Source organism: Pelodiscus sinensis, chromosome 5 (genome assembly GCF_049634645.1).
Source record: "Pelodiscus sinensis isolate JC-2024 chromosome 5, ASM4963464v1, whole genome shotgun sequence".
Classification (NCBI taxonomy): Eukaryota; Metazoa; Chordata; order Testudines; family Trionychidae; genus Pelodiscus; species Pelodiscus sinensis.
Genome location: NC_134715.1, coordinates 61,024,749 through 61,046,391, shown reverse-complemented (window position 1 = coordinate 61,046,391; position 21,643 = coordinate 61,024,749). Strand labels below are relative to the sequence as shown.

The 21,643-nt window shown below is 39.0% G+C and overlaps 1 protein-coding gene across 2 annotated transcripts in view; it reads left to right on the top strand.

The window, feature by feature from the left end:
* The window catches only part of FSTL5 (follistatin like 5), a 560,578-nt gene extending 539,239 nt beyond the window's left edge, over positions 1-21,339 (top strand). For both annotated transcript variants that reach the window (XM_006121877.4, XM_006121878.4), the window contains one exon: positions 20,191-21,339. In XM_006121877.4, coding sequence (XP_006121939.3) covers positions 20,191-20,893 — 703 coding nt within the window. In that variant the 3' untranslated portion in view covers positions 20,894-21,339. The remainder of the gene's footprint in view (positions 1-20,190) is intronic.
* Positions 21,340-21,643: the final 304 nt, after the last annotated feature.

Genomic DNA, 21,643 nt, shown 5'->3' with positions numbered 1-21,643 from the left:
GCAGTTCTTTGAACCGTGTGGACTCTGAGCTGATAGACATATCAGCATATGTCAGTCAGTGATTCATTAGGGAGGAGAAAGATTCTAACAGAGATGACCTATGGACCTCATGCTATGGGCCTCCCTTAGTGTAAGGAGCCTAGAAATGCAAGGGAGAATCACACATTTCTTTCTTTTTCATTCTTTTGTTCTTTTCTTTTTTATCTCCTTTTTCTTTTTATCTTTTCCCCTTTTTTTCTTTCAAGTGTCTAGTTCTTTCCCTCGGGAAGATCTCTTTGAAAATTTACAAGTATAAATTACTCACTAGTGTTTCAAAACTATTTTTTCCCTAAAATACACTGCTTTTTTATGGCCAGGATTACATATACCCAGGATTGACTTTTGAAGCCCTTTTTAATGTTCAGCATTCAAAAACATCACCAACAGTTAAGGTTAAAATATGCATTAGTTACAGAATTTGGATCTAGATGGTGTATCACCCAAACTTCAGGATTTGCTGGATTCATCACAAGCAGCATGCGTTATATGATAGTGAAGTATAAATTTGAGCATCCATTTCACAAAATGAAGAACTAGACTGAATTTATAAGCAGAGGCAGTATGCTCATCTCTTTAGGGAGCAGAAAAGGTCTTTGTGTTACATTCAAGAGGCCCCACCAATTAACTCAGAAGCAACATTTGTGTACTAACACTATCCATGGGCTTTTGAGAGGAGAATAGAGAAAATAAGTCATGTGACCAACTTACCTTGACACCAAAATTCTTTTCTTTCTTTCCTTTAAAAAAAATAGATCAGAAGAAAAACTATTTACTGCCCTCATTACAAGGAAAACTCAGAAACTTGTAGAATGCTTCAAGAAATAACTGCATTGGAAAGGTGTAAAAGAAGGCCCTTATATAGTATGAAATATATTTGCATTACTGCAGCTAATCAACAAGAAATCAAATGACAATAGAGTTTAAGTGATTTATTATGACAAAAATAATAATAAACTGTCAGGGAAAGGTGCCATTTTGAAAGCTGTATGATTCAGAATACACCATAGAGAGGGATAGTGTCTGATCTCCAGTTCGAGGGTGGTGCATCACAGGGACATTGGGCGGCAAAGCTAATTTTCCTGCCACACTTGCACCCACTGGGTTCTGAGCTGCTGAGGAGCACAGAACAGACTCCAGCAGAGGTCTGCTTTAACATGTAGTGACCTACCCAGGATCCAGCTATTCAGATTTATGGCAGCAGCATATAATTTCCCATAGTCGTCAGTTGTCTTCTGGCCCCCAAATGGAAATTTCAAGGAAAGGAGGGCAGAGCTGCATAGGGGCATGAGCTGGCCCTATGTAGCTTCTTCATCAGGGCATTCCCTAGCTATATATAATTCTGTTGCAACTTTTATATCCAGTCTGGCTGGCATATAGGGACTTCAGCCTAAGTGAATGAAGATGCCAGATGAAAGCATTAAAAGATCATAGTAAATGTAATACGTTAAAAAGAGGCTACAAAATTCATACTTAAGTATGACCAGCAACCTCTGCTGTCATGTGTGTCCTCTTGCTCTATATCCTCTCTGAACAACATTTATCCTGCTTGCTTAACAGCCATGGACATTGGTTTGGGCGAATAAGATATATGATTCCTATGCAGAGATAGAAGTGCTGAAATGAAGTCCAGAGGAAGCTCTGTGGGAGTTTAGAAGATGGCTCCCTAGCTCTTCTCAGTGCTAGAAGACAGGAGAAAAAGTACCCAGGCAACTCCTGGAACCTATTGATTGTAAGAACTATTAATTTTGCTGGGAGCAAGGAGGGTATTAGATGGGAAAACTTCCAAAATACTTGGTAGTTTTTATAAGATTTAAAATAAGCATCTGAATTGGAGAGGCATCTATCCACAGAGGCACCTAGGCACACTTTAAACTGTGCTAATACATTTATAAAGTAGTGGTGGAAATAAAGATGCATATAATGAGGAAGAAGAGAATAATCAAGCTGAGGACACGTCTTCCATTGATAAAAGAGAATCTTTACTCCTGTTGATCTACAACATCAGGGGGACTGCTCCAGTTCAAATGTCTGAAATGGATATTGCTAGATACTGAGTTCTTTTTCTGCTGTAGCAGCATATTTATAGCAGCTGTGAAAATAACTAATGCACTAAAAGACAATGACAAATCTCCCTTGTGTAAGTGTTACAGGCAATGAAAAGAAGGTAGATATATAAATCCCAAGGTGGCAACAGAACATGAAAACTGCATTCTCACACAATATTTTCTCATACACTTTTGAGGATATACATTGCAACCTAATAAATTTGTATAATGTATAACTCATTCTCACATTTCACAGTAGTTAATATGAAACAATATTGAAAACAGGTAAAGCTAACATGAGGAGGCAGGTAAAACTTGACAAACCATTAGAGTCATGTTAATATGGGCAACGTGAACATCCAGAATTACCATTATTAGGATTTAAAAATAAGTATATTTTAAAACCAGAATTAAACCCTAACTTAAGAGTATAAGTTAATTGTAAATTAAAAGACCCGTGAAGACACGTTTCCTTGGAGCATGACATATCACAGTTGCTTACTGCAGGGTTTCTTAATCAGATAGGCTGCTGGACTAGACCACTAGTCTAGCCTGCCATGGGAATTCTGTTGATTCTATGAAATTTTGTGGAAAATTGATCATACCTAAAACATGCAGGTACTCACTAGTTAAAGACAATGGAAATAAAATGTTTCAAGTAGGTAATGAAGTAAGGGAAACTCAGAAGTGGAAGAAGAGGCTGCTATTGGCAGAACAGAGAAAGGAATTTTGAGAATTGCATGGCCTTGAAGAGTGTTCAGTATAAGGGAACTAGTTTTGCAACAGCTGCCAGTGGCTGTAGGGAAGCAGTGGAAATCTTTCATGCTGGGGGATTTGTGTGAGAAAACAAGCTCTATGCTGATAAGTGTTTACCATGGTCTGTTTCTGCCTTTATAGTGGTTGGTTATTGATTCCATAGATCTAGGATTCAGAATAGCTCATCCATTTCTCAGCTATGTCCCAGGATTTGAGATATGCAATACTCATTCTAGCTCTAGCTTTAGAGCTATAATAAATGTACTCATTTGTAGCTATCTGCATTTTTTCTTACTATTAATGTACCTACTATTTAACAACTGATATATTTCACCTCTGCTTTCATATGAAGTTCGGCTAAAAAACTGTTTCTTTTGTACTTTGTGTAGAATATCACTCAATCTTTCCTTTATAGGAGGCAACAATCATTAATATAAGCATAGCTAAGTATTAAGGAACATACAGTAAACAAAAAAAGTCTCATGTCATATGTAGATTTTGAGATAGTACAGATTGTCAGCTGGAACATAGATATGTCTACACAGCAAAGTTATTTAGAAATAACAGCCATTATTTCTAAATAACTTTACTAGCGTCTACACAGCAAAACTGCTATTTTGAAATTAATTCGAAATAGCGGAGCTCTTATTTAGAATTTGGTAAACCTCATTCCATGAGGAAAAACACCAAATTCAAAATAGCTATTTCAAAATAAGTGCTGTGTAGACACTTATATCGAAATCATAGAATCATAGGACTAGAAGGGGTCCCCAAGAGGTCATCGAGTGCAGGACCAAGCTCTGTCTACACCATCCCTGACAGATGTCTATCTAACCTGTTCTTAAATATCGCCAGAGAGGGAGATTCCACCACCTCCCTTGGCAATTTATTCCAATATTTGACCGCCCTGACAGTTAGGAATTTTTTCCTAATGTCCAATCTAAACCTCCCTTGCTGCACTTTAAGCCCATTACTCCTTGTCCTGTCCTCAGAAACCAAGAGGAACAAATTTTCTCCTTCCTCCTTGTGACACCCTTTTAGATATTTGAAAACCGCTATCATGTCCCCCCTTAATCTTCTTTTTTCCAAACTAAACAAGCCCAGTTCATGAAGCCTGGCTTCATAGGTCATGTCTCTAGACCTTTAATCATTCTTGTTGCTCTTCTCTGTACCCTTTCCAATTTCTCCACATCTTTCTTGAAATGTGGTGCCCAGAACTAGACACAGTACTCCAGCTGAGGCCTAACTAGTGCAGGGTAGAGCGGCAGAATGACTTCACGAGTTTTGCTTACAACACACCTGTTGATACAACCTAGAATCATATTTGCTTTTTTTGCAGCAGCATCACACTGTTGACTCATATTCAACTTGTGGTCCACTATGACCCCTAGATCCCTTTCTGCCATGCTCCTTCCTAGACAGTCGCTTCCCATCTTGTATGTATGGAACTGATTGGTCCTTCCTAAGTGGAGCACTTTGCATTTCTCTTTATTAAACTTCATCCTGTTTACCTCTGACCATTTCTCTAACTTGCCAAGGTCATTTTGAATTATGTCCCTATCCTCCAAAGAAGTTGCAACCCCACCCAGTTTGGTATCATCTGCAAACTTAATAAGCGTACTCTCTATCCCAATATATACATAATTGATGAAGATATTGAACAGTACAGGTCCCAAAACAGACCCCTGCGGAACTCCACTTGTTATCCTTTTCCAGCAGGATTTAGCACCATTAACAACAACTCTCTGACTACAGTTATCCAGCCAATTATGCACTCACCTTATCGTGGCCCTATCTAAGTTATATTTGCCTAGTTTATCAATAAGAATATCATGCGAGACTGTATCAAATGCCACTGCTTCTCCCTTATCCACAAGGCTCGTTATCCTATCAAAGAAAGCTATCAGATTAGTTTGGCATGACTTGTTCTTCACAAACCCATGCTGGCTATTCCCTGTCACTTTATTACCTTCCAAGTGTTTGCATATGATTTCCTTAATTACCTGCTCCATTATCGTCCCTGGGACAGACGTTAAACTGACCGGTCTGTAGTTTCCTGGGTTGTTCTTATTAATAGGGGGCTTCTACTTCAGCGTCAACCAAGAACACTCCTCTCTCTCCCCCCTCCCTGGAGCCCTTAAAGGGGTTGACTCTGGCCACAGTGCCTGTGCCAGCTCCAATCTGCCAGCCCAGAGCCAGCAGTCACTGCCCCTAACCCAGCAGCCCCAAAACATGAGCCAGCAAGCTACTGGCACCCAGCCCTCCACCGCTCCCCACGAGCAGTCTGCCAGGGCCCAGAGAAGGTGGGCACCTTCCTGATCTAGGATGGAGATCATTGTCCTTATTCAGGTTTGGGGGGGATGCCCCCAATGTCCATGATCTCTGCACTAGATGGAGGAACACGGCCATCTATGGCAGGATAGCTGCCATCCTGGCCACCAAAGGCCACATGTGAACCCAGGAGCAGGTTTGCATGAAAATCAAGTTGGTCGTGCAAGACCCCCAACCCTGAGCCCTGCGTTTCCCCTCCTCCCTTCTTCCCCTTGCTTCCCCCTCCCAGCTCCCTCCTCCCAGGTTTCCCCCTCTCCTCTCCCATCTTCTCTCTTCCCCTCTCCCACCTCCTTTCTTCAGTCTCACCAGAATTTCATTCCCCCCCCTCAGTTTTGTTAAACAAAGAGAGTTTGCGTTCTTAAAAATATATGTATTTTACTTGACATCATGAAGAGGGATTAAGGAGGAGTAAGTGGAAGGACATGAGGGAGGAATGAGGCAGCAGCCCCCAGTAGGGCAGAACAGGGAAGCTCTTAATGCTCCTCAGGATGAAAGCTCTCCTGCAGGGCCTCCTGGATACTGACAGCCCCTCCGATGGACCTCCCAGATGGCAGCCTGCAGAAAGTGCAGCCAGGATCACAGCAACGCATCCACAAGAAGTACTAGAGTGCCCAGGGGCAGCTCTGGCTCCATGTTGCAGAGTCCTGTGGTGTCCCGAGTGAGGGCAACCAGAGCACGCAGAGACAAAATGCTTTACTGTCCCTCATCGAGGTATGCAAGCAAGCAGGGAAAGCTGAGAACCAGCTGTCCGGTGGGTGGGGGGGGAGGTCCCTTTAAGAACAGGCCTCAGATAGCCTCAGGCAGCAGCCACACAAAGCAACTCCTGACCTGATGCCCTACCAGACCTGGTTCTGTCCAGCCATAAATGCGATTCAGCGTCCACTCAGTGTGGATGCGCTATTTTGAAATAGCAAAAAACTATTTTGAAATGCATTTTTTGTGTAGACGCATTATTTTGAAATAAGCTATTTCGAATTAACTATTTCGAAATAAAATATTTTGCAATAACGCTGTAGTGTAAACATACCCATAGTGTTAAGTTATTACAGATACTGCGCTTCATTTGCATTATCGCGTAATGGCGCTTTATCAGAAAAGTGCCATTTTGAAAGTAAAATCACAGTCTAGACACATTTTTTTCAAAAACACAGGTATTTTCGAAAACTCCTGGTTTACAGGATCTTTCCAAAAAGCCTTCCATTTTCGAAAGAACTGCGTCTAGACTGTGGTTTTACTTTCAAAATGGCACTTTTTTGAAAGAACGCCATTACGCGATTATGCAAATGAAGCATGGAATATTTAAATCCCCATTTCATTTGCAATTCCGACATGTCTAATTTACATCCCTCTGTCAAAAGAGGGATGTAGTCTAGACACAGACTATGTTTTAATACAGCTACTTTTGTTTGAATCAGGAAAAAAAACCAAAGAACTATCTGTATAGAACATGCTTTACTTCTGGGAAAGTGCAGTCTAATGACACTCCTGGATTGAATTTTCACTTGTACTATATGATTTTGGAGAGGGCATTTAACTTCTCTTTTGCCTCCCTTTACCCAGATTGGTACAATAGTAATAGTACTTATCCAAACACTTAGTCTATGTCTAGACTACAGGCTTTTGTCGACAGAAGTTTTGTCGACAGAATCTGTCAACAAAGCTTCTGTTGACAAAGAGCATCAAGACTACATCCAGTTCTGTTGACAAAGCAAGCCGCTTTGTCGACATGACAGTGTAGACGCAAAGGACAGAGTAGATGCAATAACGCCTTCTATCTACAGAACTCTGTTGTCAAAAGGCATTATTCCTTGTAGAATGAGATTTACAGCCATCGACAAAACTGCTGAGTTCTGTCGACGTTATGTCGATAGAACTCAGCGGCAATGTAGACACAGGTATAGTTTTTGTCGACAAAAGTCCACTTTTGTCAACAAAACCCTGTAGTCTAGACACACCCTTAATGTGTTTATAATTAGCTTAGTTCATATATGGTCGTAAAGTTCTTCTAGACCACCATCTAAGAAGTGGTACACAAGTGCAAAATATTATTTCTTCAGATTTCCTCTATTGACTATTAGTCAAAAATACAATTTAATTACTTTTTCTTTACCTCTGAAAAGATTGGATTCAAATCAGACAGTCAGATGGAATAAATTGAGAAAAAACATAGCCGACTACAGATTTTGTTACTCTGACAAATACTCTAAATGCAGTGATATGTCTACAGGCTACAGCTTCCCACTTTCATTAATTATGAAATAAATGGTTGAAAAAAATGAGTTTTATCTACTGAATCTTGCAGACTTTACTTGTTTGAGCTCCCATTTTGTGCTCTGACAAATGCCATATAGGCTGCCTCATACTGTGCATAATTTTATTACATGAAGACATGAGGGTTGAACTCATAAATATTAATCAGGGATTAATGAACAGTGGGAGGACTTTGCATATCAATTTTTATGAGAGGAAACTTTGCATTAAACACACCACTTCCTACATATTAATCATTTGTGAAAACTGAAGGCCCTGTGAAATATCTCTTATTGTTCTATTGGAGGCCTAGTCATAAAGCAGACTTAAGCGCATTAGCCACGGGCATCATGTCATGATATGATTATGTGTGTCTATATTTTTTAAAAAACAAAAACATTTTAAAATTAAGCACTTTTGAAATGTGCCCTGCAGATTGAATTCCTGCATCCACAGAGCAGGTGAAGCGTACCAACACAGACTTCCCACACAGATCAGAAAAAACCTCATATAAAGCTATAAAGTGAAATCGCTGCCCAGTCAATTACTAACCAACCTGCTACGACTGTCAACAGTGGGTTCTCTTTAAAGCCAGTTTTGTGAAGTGGACATCATTCTACTAGGATTTAGATGACAACCCATTCATTCCATATAGGACATTGAGAAGAGATAAAATAGCAAAAATAAGCATTTGTTAATACTCAAGGCCAAATCCCAACCAGGAACACCCCTGCCTCCAAAGCCCTCAACAGCCATTTATCTTGGCGCCCTAGGTGACTGCCTAGTTCGCCTGTATTGACAGGCTACCACTGATCCCAACTGCCAATCTTATAGAGACAATGTTGGTGGCATAGTATTTTTTATTGTAAAACCTCCATTAGTGAGAGAGACAAGCATTAGAGGTTATACAACTCTTCTTTAGGTCTGGGAAATGTACTCAGAATGTCACAGCTAAATATAAGACTTAAAAGACTGTTTAGCAAAAGTAATTAATACATCTTTGGAGGGGCCTTTCAAGGTAAATTGGCCTGTTAATGCCTGTCCCGTCACTGGAGGAGGAAAAGAAGGGCATGTGGGGTTTTGGTGGGTTATATGTTGTAGATGATTTTTAGTGTCCAGCAATGTTAAGAATTCAATCCCTCAGGCTCATCTATTGAAAGTTCATTTGCAGGTTTCCTTTGAGGATGAGAAATGAGAGGTCAGGTGCAGAGTGATCATTTTGAATAAGGATGCTGGATTTATGGTTTATTACAACAATCTGTAACCCACTAGCAACTCCCTCATTCCTTCTTTCCACCCCAATGATTGAAGAGATATTAATGGGACACTTCACCTTGGACGTTGCCTCAGAATCTGTGTTAACTCCTTATGCAAAACCATCTTTTAGCTGTGACAATCTGAGTGTGTTTTCCAGACCTGAAGCACAACTCTGTGTAAACTTGAAAGGCTGGGTTTCACCAGCACAAGCTGGTCCCATAAAAGGCATTATCTCATTCACCTTGTCTCTCTGGATGCATCTACAGAGCAGGGCTTAACTCAAAGTAAGCTACGCAAATTGAGCTATGTCAATTGTGTAGCTTATTTCAAAATAGTGTATTTCAAAATTGGGAGCATCCTCACAGCACATATTTTCCTCCAACTTCCCTTACTCCTCGTACAATGAGGGTTACAGGAGTCAGAGTAAGAAGTCCTCCAGCTAGATGGTATTTCAACATTATTTCAAAATAACTGCCTGTTGTGTAGATGCGGACTAAGTTATTTTGAAATAATGTTGCTGTGTAGATGTACCCTCTTATTCTGGGATTGACCCAGCTGCAATATTGCATACAACCAGCAATGTTGTGAGAAAAGATTCTGTATCTCTTCCAGCACTAACCCCCTAAGCCATCTACTGCTACTTGAGCTTCCATTGTACTGCTGATTAACATGAAAACCATCTGTTAGCAACAATGCATTTTTATTAATTAATATTTTATTTATTTAGATTTTTACCCTTAAAAGAGTTGCCTGCCCAGGCTTGGTCCCCTTTTTGACAATTTTTAAAATATAAAATTATGAACACCAATAAACTCTTCCAGTTACTAAATCAGTGTCTCACAAGAAGACATGTATTTATGTGGAAGGGGACATTTATTGAAAAATGTGTATGATCAACTGGTCATTCAGTCCTTTTCATTCAGAGAAAGTTAAGTAAAATGCCCTTGTGTGAAATCAGCAGAGTGTGGAAATGATAAAAGTTCTAAACAAAAAGTGGTGTGAAGTTAAATTTAAAACCTAAACTCTTCCTTTTTAAAATGGTCCAAATGTAATATGAAAGGTCTATATGAACACAGAAGCCTCTACATGCTATTTTATGACATGTTTATAAGATTCAATTTTCAAAGGAATAGAAGTGAGTTAGATGCCCAACTGTTTTGAAAATCCCAGCCATAAGTGTTTTAATAGAGTGCTCTGGAATCAGACACCCAGGCTATGTCTTGACTACAGGCTTCTTTCGGAAGAAGCTTTTTTCAGAAGAGATTTTTCTGAAAAAACTTCTTCCAAAAGAGAGCATCAACACTGCCAAAATGCATAGAAAAAGTTATCTGCTTTTTCAAAAGAGAGCATCCACACTAAATGGATGCTCTCTTACATGTAAGCTGTGATTGCTACAGACAGAATGACCACCAGGGCACCTGTGCTTTTTCCTTTTTGCTCTTCTTCCACAAGAACTCCCTCCTCCCCGTCTACACACATCTTTTTTCGAAAGAGCTTTTTTGTGAAAAGGCTTCTTCCTCATAGAATGAGGATTACCAATGCCAGAAAAAAACCTCTGTTCTTTTGATTTTCTTGTAGAAGAATGCAATTGCAGTGTGGATGTTCCTCAATTTTTGACAGAAAAATGGCTGTTTTAGGTGTAAACATACCCCCAGTGTCTATGCTGGTGCAGACCATGACTGTGGCCTTTGGAAGAGAAAAGGCTACTGGTGAGAAGTTGTAATAGAAAGAAGCTGCAATGTTCCCTCACTGAAGGCTTTTAGGGAATCAGCACAGTCAACATGGGTGCAGATCTGGCCAAAAATAAATTGAAAGGCCAAACTGAGATGCACTGATATAATGTATCTGCATACAACTTGGCTGATGGGATAACTTAATTCTGCTTCCTCCTACTAGACTCAAGGGAGAGCAGTAGCAATACAATCCATTCCCAGCCAGAGGCGGATACAGTTCTGTGGAGCCCTGGGCCAGAGTAAGTGGGGGCCCCTCCCCACCGCTTCTATCTGTAACCCCCTCTGTTGCTCCTCTCCCCCATGTTCCTGCTAGGGAAATGAGCACTTCTGGCAGAAGTGCCAGGTAGAGTGGATAGGGGCAAGGGGGCAACCATTTTTCCTGAGGGCCCTCAGGCACAATCCCTGTTGGCCCAGTGGTTAATCTGCCACCGCTTCCAGCACAGGGAGGTGCATATCATTTTTCCTTTTTATTATTTTTATTACAGTAGCATCTGGAGACCCCAACAAAGATGATCACCTTGTCATACTCTATGTACACAGAGAGTCCCTGCATCCAAAAGTGTGCAAGATGATGACCAAGGGTGTCAGAAAGAAACTAGTAGAATTTTGGTTTTAAAGATGGAAAATAAGATAGAGAGAAATTAAGTAATTTCTTCAAGATCCTACATACAGTCTGTGTCAGATCCAGATATCTGAATCCCAGTCCAATGTCTTAATTACCAGATTCTCTTTGCTTAGGCACAGATGTACACACACAGACCTGTCGCCCCCACGCATATGTACCCATCCCAATTTCAGTGATACTCTCTAAAAGCACAGATATTAGTACAAAAGCAGCATTTATAAAGCTCTTTACAAGCACTCTCTTCTCACTTTTCTACATTGATACTTTTTAAATTGATGATTTTAAGGCTTTGGGATAAATGAATTAAATTACAAGTTTTTAGCTGCTAGATAAACTGGTTTGCCACCAGCATATTTGGTGTTACTTGAGCCTTTGACTCCACAGGAAAATGGCATCAATTTAACTAAATTGGTTCAGAAACAGATTTAGTTAAATCAGTCCAACCTCCTCCACTTTTACACCAAAATAAAGTGTGTCTAAATAAGGAGGTTGTATTGATTCAACTGAATCAGTTTCTAAACCAATTAAGTTAAAATGACACAATATCCTTGTGTAGACAAGATATTTGAGTAGGACTAACAGTGTGTTTCAATTTTAAGGACAGAAAAAACATTAAACTCTCTATGCAGTCTTATCATAAACATTGATTCCAAGGTATCAGAGAAGCAAGGTGAGTGAGGTAATATCTCTTATTGTATTAACTTCTATTGATGAGGGAGAGAAGCTTTCTAGATTGCACAGAGCTCTTCTTCAGGTACTCTCAGTATCCCAACTAAATGCACTGAAGAGAAAGAGATTGGTTAGCATAAGTAGTTATCCCATATTTTAAGGGCTCATTAAAAATGAAGTGTCCCATTAACTCCTCTCAAGTCTAAGGGGTATGAGAGAAAAAAATAAAGTGGGGCAAGGAGAGGGAGTGAGTTATAAATTATTGTAATAATCCATAAATCCAGGATCTCTATTCAGTTTGTGATTTTAGTATCTAGCCAAGTTGTAAATTTAAACTGTCAACTTAGATCATCCGGATTGTCCTTGTATAAATTAGAGCCAATGGATTTCAGGAAGGCAGATTTTGGTAAGCTCAGAGAGCTCGTGGTAAGGTCCATGGGAGGCAAGATTGAGGGGAAAAGCACTGATATAATGTATCTGCATACAACTTGGCTGATGGGATAACTTAATTCTGCTTGGCAGTTTTTCAAAGGGACATTATTAAGAGGCCAAAAGAAAGCTATTCCGCTGCATAGGAAAGAGAGAAAATATGGCAAAAGACCACCTTTGGTTAACCAGGACATCTTGCATGATTTAAAAATAAAAAAAGAGTCCTATTAAAAAAGAAAATGGACAAATTACAAAGGATGAATATAGGCAAACAATGCAGGAAGGCAGGGGCAAGATTAGAAAGGCAAAGGCACAAAACAAGCTCAAACTAGCTATAGGCATATAGGGAACAAGAAGACATTCTATAAATATATTAGAAGCAAGAGGAAGACCAAGGACAGGGGAGGCCCATTGTTCAGTGAGGAGGGAGAAACAGTAACAGGAAACTTGGAAATGGCAGAGATGCTTAATGACTTCTTTGTTTCAGTCTTCACTGAGAAGTCTGATGAAGGAATGCCTAACATAGTGAATGCTAGTGGAAAGGGGGTAGGTTTAGAAGATTAAATTAAAAAAGAACAAGTAACAAATCACATAGAAAAGTTAGATGTCTGCAAGTCACCAGGGCCTGATGAAATGCATCCCAGAATACTCAAGGAGCTGATAGAGGAGGTATCTGAGCCTTTAGCTATCATCTTTGGAAAATCATGGAAGACAGGAGAGATTCCAGAAGACTGGAAAAGGGCAAATATAGTGCCCATTTATAAAAAAGGGAAATAAGATCAACCCAGGAAACTACAGACCAGTCAGTTTAACTTCTGTGCCAGGAAAGATAATGGAGCAAGTAATTAAGGAAATCATCTGCAAACACTTGGAGAATAACAAGGTGATAGGGAACAGCCAGCATGGATTTGTAAAGAACAAATCATGTCAAACCAATCTGATAGCTTTCTTTGATAGGATAACGAGTCTTGTGGATAAGGGAGACGCGGTGGCTGTGGTATAACTAGACTTTAATAAGGCATTTGATACGGTCTCACATAATATTCTTATCAATAAACTAGGCAAATACAACTTAGATGGGGCTACTCTAAAGTGGGTGCATAACTGGATGGATAACCATTCTCGAAGAGTAGTTATTAAAGGTTCATAATCCTGCTGGAAAGGTATAACAAGTGGGGTTCCACAGGGGTCAGTTTTGGGACTGGTTGTGTTCAATATGTTCTTCAACGATTTAGATATCGGCATAGAGAGTACCTTTTTAAAGTTTGCAGATGATACTAAGCTGGGAGGGGTTGCAACTGCTTTGGAGGATAGGGTCATCATTCAAAATGATCTGGACAAATTGGGGAAATGGTCTGAGGTAAACAGGATGAAGTTTAATAAGGACAAATGCAAAGTTCTATGTTTAGGAAGGAACAGTCAGTTTCACACATACAGAATGGGAAGCGACTGTCTAGGAAGGAGTACAGCAGAAAGGGATTTAGGGGCTATAGTGGACCACAAGCTAAATGAGAGTCAACAATGTGATGCTGTTGCAAAAAAAGCAAACATGATTCTGGGATGCATTAACAGGTGTGTTGTGAGCAAGACCAAGAAGTCATTCTTCCACTCTACTCTGTGCTGATTAGGCTCAGTTGGAATATTGTTTCAAGTTCTGGGCACCACATTTCAAGAAAGATGTGGAGAAATTGGAGAAGATCCAGAGAAGAGCAACAAGAATGATTAAAGGTCTGGAGAACATGATCTATAAAAAAGACTGAAAGAATTGGGCTTGTTTAGTTTGGAAAAGAGATGATTGAGAGGGGATATGATAGTGGTTTTCAGGTATCTAAAAGGGAGTCACAAGGAGGAGGGAGAAAAATTGTTCTTTCTGGGCTCTGAGGATAGAACAAGAAGCAATGGGCTTAAACTGCAGCAAGGGATGTTTAGGTTGGACATTAGGAAAAAGTTCTTAACTGTCAGGGTTGTTAAACACTGGAATAAATTGCCGACGGATGTTGTGGAATCTCCATCTCTGGAGATATTTAAGAGTAGGTTAGATAAATGTCTATCAGTGATGTTCTAGACAGTACTGGGTCCTGCCATGAGGAAAGGGGACTGGTCTTGATGACCTCTCCAGGTCCCTTCCAGTCTTAGTATTCTATGGTCAATGCCCATTACATTTCACCCACTTAATCTAGTGTAGAGTCTTCTAATACCTTTTGTTTGACCAAGGCATAACATGTTTGACTAAAGCTCTGCTCTTACAGAAAGATATCTAAATGGTTTGAAGATGATAATCCACCTCTGTCCTTTATAGATGGTTTCAGTGGTTAGTCACTCCCTCACTGTTTAAATATATATCATTTATTTAAGTTCTAATTTAAATTTGTCTAACTTGTATCCAATCATTGGTTTATTTATTATATATTTTTCACTATATTAAAGAACCCTTCAATGCCCAGTATTTTCTCCATGTGAAAGTACTTATACATTTTAATCAAGTCACTTCTCAATCTTTTCAATAAGTTAAACAAATTAAACACTAAGGCTACGTCTACACTGGCCCCTCTTCCGGAAGGGGCATGTAAATTTCACGAGTCGTCGTAGGGAAATCCGCGGGGGATTTAAATATCCCCCGCGGCATTTAAATAAAAATGTCCGCCGCTTTTTTCCGGCTTTTAAAAAAGCCGGAAAAGAGCGTCTAGACTGGCCCCGATCCTCCGGAAAAAGTGCCCTTTTCCGGAGGCTCTTATTCTTACTTTTTCCGGAGGATCGGGGCCAGTCTAGACGCTCTTTTCCGGCTTTTTTAAAAGCCGGAAAAAAGCGGCGGACATTTTTATTTAAATGCCGCGGTGGATATTTAAATCCCCCGCGGATTTCCCTACGACAACTCGTGAAATTTACATGCCCCTTCCGGAAGAGGGGCCAGTGTAGACGTAACCTAAGGCTCATCCTGTATGGCATTTTGTTCAGCCATCAAGCTATTTTTGTTGTGTTTTTTCCACTTCTCTAATTTTTCAGAATCTTTTTTTAAAATGTGGCCACTGGTGTTGTACACAGAATTTGAGTATCAGTCTCACCAAAGCCACACAGAGAGGCAAAATCACCTCCCCATGCCTACTCCCTTTTCCACTGTTATTCATCCAAGGAACAAACTAGGGTTTTTGTTTGTTTTTGTTTCGTTTTTCCATAGCTTTGCACTAAAAGGTGATGTTGAATTGCTTGTACACTATGACCCCTATATCTCTTCTCAGGATACAGTTGCTTGTTCTGTGGGTATGGCCTTCGTTCTCTATTCCTACATGTATAATTTTTCATTTGATAGTACTAAAAAGCATTTTGCACCAATGGACCCTGCTTGCCAAGCAATCTAGACCATTCCGTATGATTCTCTGTCGTCATATACTAGTAGATGCTGATCAATATCCTTCTTCGTTACAAATTAACTAGAAAATACTTCATCATGCTCATATATTATTACCAGGGCTCAACAAATAATGTAATCTACTTGCCCGTGTGAGTAGCTTACAACCTGGAAGGGCTGGCGCAGAGCGCAGAACTGTGCAGCTGATGAGCAGGGCTCACCACCACTTGGCAAGCCCTGATTATTACAACCTCTACTTCTTTCCAGATACAGAACAGAATCATTTGTTGAGCACGTCAGCTTTTTAAATCATTATAGTACTTTTATCATCTCTTCTAGTAATGAGCCTACAGATTTGCCAGAATGTTTGTGTTACTAATGTACTTAAAAAGGATTCCTCTTTGTTTCTTTAGCCAAGCCTTTAGCCTCCCTTATCAAGTTTCTATATGTTATAACTTCTAATTTATATCACTTGAATGTATCCTTGTTTCCCATTTATCTGTTTATATTTTTATTTCCACTGAACAAAGGTGGGCATTTAGCCAATGTTGTCTTCTTTCTTAATTTTTGGAAGCTTCTCTTTTTGGCTGTCTAATACATTCTTAAAGAATTTCCATTTTCCGCTCAATTTTTTTGTCTCTTTTTTCTGTCAAACAATTTTCTTTAGAATTTGCCTCATATTGGGGAAATTAACTCTTTTGAAGTACCATATAATACTATCTGAGACTATCCTCTGGTTGCCCATATTAAATTGAATCAGGTCAAGAATCACTCGGCCTCTAGACAGTCACAACTTTCATTTCAGTGCTTAATGATCATTATAATGAGGTCCAAAATAGTTATTTGTTATGGATACAATACTTTTTATATTATTAAATTATTGTCTATAACCTTTAGGTATTTATTGATATTTGTACTACTGGCTGTAGGTTGGGTGTTTGGGTGAAGGAGGCAGTTGTGATGTAGGGCAGGGAACTGGGATGCAGGATTTGGGAATGTAATTTAGGGTAGGAGGGGATTGTTTTCTGGGGCAGGAGATTGGCCAGATCTGGGAGGGGGTATGGGTGCAGGAGGGACACAGGGTTTGGGTATGTGGAGGGGATGCAGAGGTTTAGGTTGGGGAGGGGCTGGAGTGTCAGAAGCAGGCTCTGGATGGAAGGCTCTTATAAGCATAAACCTGAGGCAGACTGTCTGCTGCAGTCTGCTCTAGGTGGCTCCGCTCGAGGCATGAGAGGGAGGGATTGGGGAAGGGGCTCTAGGAGGAAGGAAGAAGGCTTCCTTCACTTTCCCTGCTCCCAGCAAAAATTCTCAGCTCCTATTGGCCAAAAACTAGGAAATTGTCCAATGGGAGCTATCTAGAATGGAGAACAGCTGGCTATTTAAAGTATGAGCTGTTCTCTGTCCAAGGGTTCTGGCGAGGCAGCCGTGGGCCGGTTCTGGTGGCTTGGCAAGCCGGATCCACCTGCTGGCAGTCTCTTGCCCACCCCAACCTAGATACTACTCATTACCCTGCAACTAGTGATTCAATCAAAACATCTTTATACCTCATGCTGTCATTTTAAACCCTTTTCTGAACCTGGGTCAGTATTTCCCTGTTATCTGTGGAGAATGTATGGGTTCCAAGGTCCTTTTTAGTGTAGTGTTGTGATCATCCTTCTGGAATGGGCTTTCAACCTGTGCCCAGTACCAATTGCTGTTTTACAGCTGGTACCTAGCACCAATTACTGTTCTACACATGAGCCTCTTACCAATTGGTGTTTTATACTATCAACCCTATTTGTAGGGTTGCCAGATACTTTCACAAAAAATCCCGACTATGGCAGACCTTTAAATTCCCACGCTTCCTGCCCCTGCACCAGACATGGCAGAGGAAAAATGTCCCTGCTGGCCTTCCATCCAAGGAAAACAGAAAATACCAGACATTTTATATGTCCAGTATTTTCTGGTTGTTTTTTTTACCTGACAGGGTCCACAAATACTGGACTGTCCGGATGAAAACCGGACAGACACCTGGCAACACTACCTATTTGTTCCGGGAGCCTGCCTCTTTCTCACAACCTAGCTTTGCTTTATATTAGCAAAGTCTTGACCATTATTAGGTTTCAGGCCTCACACCAGGCCTGTGATACGTGGGCTTCCATTTCAGGCCCACTTCTCACTGCACTGGCTGTATGACAGCTTGAGCATGTGTATTCCAAACTGACATAACTCATTTTTTTTCTTTCCACTCATTACAGGCAGGTATTTAAGGAGTTATTTATTCTGTTCTCAGGTGTGATTTGGTGGTATATAACAGACCTTCATGAGTACCCACACCTAGGCACTGATAGTTAACACATTGATATATACATTCAAGATCCATTAACTGTAAAATAGGCACTGGTGTCTTTAATAGTGTTATCACATCTTTGTCCAGCTCTTTATATCCTAAACAGATTCTAACCAGTGATTTTAATATTCCAATTATGTGTATTTTCCCATCAAGTTGAAGTAACGTCAGTTATATCTTCACATTGTGTGTCACATTGTTTCAGTGTGATAACTATATACTGAGTTTGATATTGTACTAAATTTGCCTCCATGTCTCTTTTCCCTTGCATTGTTATTTTAATGCATTCCTGGTACTCTTCTTGAAAAGATTAGCCTCCAGTATTTAAAAGGATTTATTTAAAAAAAAATGCATTTATTAAAATCATATAAATTGTATTCACTCATCAAGAAATGCCAAAGATTATAATTCTCCTCCCACAATGTTAACTCAGGTGTTTTGCAAATACAAGATGATTTCAAATCCTATTTTACTTGTGAAATGTAATTTTTGTTTTTATTAATGCACACCATAAAGTAGAAGGTTATGTTGTTTATTTGAGCTAATGATGTTGGACAAATACTTTTTTAAATTTTTTTATTTACTTACTTTTGAATGCTTGATTTAGCAATCTTAATGTTACAAAAAATTTTTTGAGGGGAGAGGGAGGAATGTGGTATCAAAAGTGAAGTCCAAGGGAGTTTTGCTTCAGAATTGAAGATATTATGTGTCACGTCATCATTTATCCAGAAAAAATCCAGTTGAATTGTTTGAATAGGGAATTACTGAGTAATTGGTAACTATAAACTATGGTTTTACAACTTGATTCATAGAGATTCTAAGTCCACTATAGCTACCAATTAATGCTTCTTTACATTTAGCACTGGAGGTGCAAGGATCAGTCTCCAAAGATAACTTGGTTGAACCATTAAATAAAAGCATCAGGATTTAATTATTATTTGCTCTTTTCTAGTCACCTTTATTAAATCATGCTATCTCTTTGCATTTGTATGCAGTATGTTGATATGTGCATAGAGGTTTCATAGTTTTACGAATTATGTTGTTGCTTGATAAATGACCTTGTGTTACAAATGGTAATTTCATGCATAATACTGCCCAATATTGTTTTAGAAGTCTGACAAATGTTTGCATTTGGTATTTCATGATGTGTATATCATAAGCCCATTGTGTTTTTCATACTGACAAAATGTGAACACTGTATTTTGCATCTTCTGCAATACAACATCATACATCTTGAGTCTCAGCAGGCTTCATGAAAAGAGTGTCGGACAGTATTTTTAGTCAAGGTCAAAGCTAAAAGAAAAAGAATCCAAAATCTGACTCTCCCAAAACACATCATCGCCTAATCTTATTCAGTCAATCCATTCCAATTTCCTGTCCCAGCATCACTGTTGTCCGTGTTTGTTGTTAATCCTATTAACCGGTTAGCTTGGATTGTCAGGCTTGCCACATGTATTATCACATAGCAGCAAGAAAGCCTGGCTCTCAGGCTCGAAGGGTCAGTCATGGTTTGAGATGTGTGTTGAGATGAAGCACCTATTAAGGTTAAAAAATGCTGCTGATGCTACTTGTCTTGAAGGGAAGAATACCATGCACTTTCTAAGCTTTAGAAAATGTTTTAAGGTTTTTTTGTGGGGCAATGCAATAAATATTGGCACCAGAAATGCTCTTTTGTGGTAGAGTGTGCGGACACACTAGGGTTTATGTTGAATTTTTTATCAATATCAAACTTCAGGATTTTAAGTTTTAATTGTACAACTCATTTTCAGTTGAAATTGTGTTATTTATGGTGGGATATTTAAAAATTTAACAAATGAGGTCCCTGTGGCTGGAAGACATAAGACTAAATCCTTATGTGATATATATATCAGCTGAATTAAATTAGAAGGATTTGGATTATTATCTGAATAGCAATTGAGAAGAATTGAGCTGATGTTCTCAAAAAAATAGAACTACATGAAGTGAATTAAAATATATAGGACATATTATATCTTGATATTCAAGCTTTTTATCCCTTCTGATTTTGGTAAAAGTTACTTGATTTTATAACCAAATATACAACATTTCAATAGATTTAGACACATTCAAAATAATATTTATCTTTTACCCTTCGAAAAAAAATTCCTAATTATGTTCTTCCAGATAACTAGATCTATGGTTTTAAAATTTTTGCTTTACAAATTCTGAATTATAATTGCAAAGAAGCCAAGCAAACATAGATATTTATAAGCAGCTTACTGTTGGAAACGTTTGGAGCTGAGGATGTGCAGGAGCATATTGTTATACATCTTAACTCCTCTGCTTTACTTGCATAGGTTGCACGTTTAAGCATAATTAGACTTTGGACTTTCTGTCTTTGATGTTGTGCTTTTTCCTCTCAGGTTTGGATTTATTCTTCACAAAGATGAGCCTGTGCTCCAGAAAATTGATCTTGAAACTATGTCATACATCAAGACAATTAGTTTAAAGGATTATAATTGCATCCCTCAGTCTCTGGCTTATACACACCTTGGAGGATACTATTTTATCTGCTGCAAGCCTGATACAACGGGGGCTATTCCACCACAGCTCATAGTGGACAGTGTCACTGATTCTGTGATTGGATACAATGATGATGTGACGGGCACACCATATATCTCTCCAGATGGGCACTATCTTATCAGCATTGATGATGTGAAAGGTCTCATGAGGGTCCAGTCCATTACCATCAGAGGAGAAATACAGGATGCATTTGATATTCATACTAACTTGCACATATCTGATGTTGCTTTTCAGCCATCATTTACTGAAGCCCACCAATACAACATCTATGCTAGTTCCAGCACACAAACTGATGTGCTCTTTGTAGAGCTCTCCTCTGGCAAAGTTAAAATGGTGAAGAGCCTTAAAGAGCCTGTCAAGAGAGAAGAATGGCCATGGAACAGTAAGAACCGGCTAATCAAGGACAGTGGTCTCTTTGGCCAATACCTTATGACACCTTCCAAGGAATCCCTGTTTATCCTGGATGGAAGACTCAATAAGTTAAATTGTGAAATCACTGAAGTTGAGAGAGGCAACACAGTAATTTGGGTTGGAGAAGCATAAGGAATTGCGTTAGATAATTATTGAATGAATAGTTCTACAGTACATTGCACTTAACTTCATTATTTAAATTTACACCGTTTTCCTTTGAAATTTAGACCCTTATGCATCTGTCATTTGTTTGGTTCAGATACAATTTGATATTAACTTTGACATAGAAAATAATTAAAACTGTGATTACTCATCAAAGGGACTTATTACTAATGACATCTAAGGTTGTATTGATTGACTAGAATCAATATTGAAATTTATGATGCATTCCTTAATAATGAAAGCAATTCTAAAGATTAATTGTGAACTAGTGATACAATATTTTAAAGTAGTAAAAAATCAAACAAACCTAAGCTTCAGGGAATTTCAAATGACTTAATATGATCCATTGCATTTGTAAGTGGCATACTGAAATGTATTTAAATTTTGGTTTGCTTTCCTTCTAAAAAAAATAAGAAGTGTTGTACAACCTTAGACTTCTTAAACTGAAATGTTTTGTCCTGTCCTGTCCACTGTTTAATCTTTTTGTGCCTTGAAGGGAATGTCTCATAAAAAAAAAAAAAGAAAGAGTAGAAATTATATAATTTTCCCCGTGTTGCTACAGGATTGATTGTCATTGAAAAGAAACATTTAGTGTCACAGGTTTGTAGTTTCTATCAGATTGTGGAGCACATAATGGAAAAAAATGGCAAATTATATTTACAATGTTTTCCATGTTCTGTTTTGTTTTTTTTATCATTGCAATTTGAGAATCTTATTTTT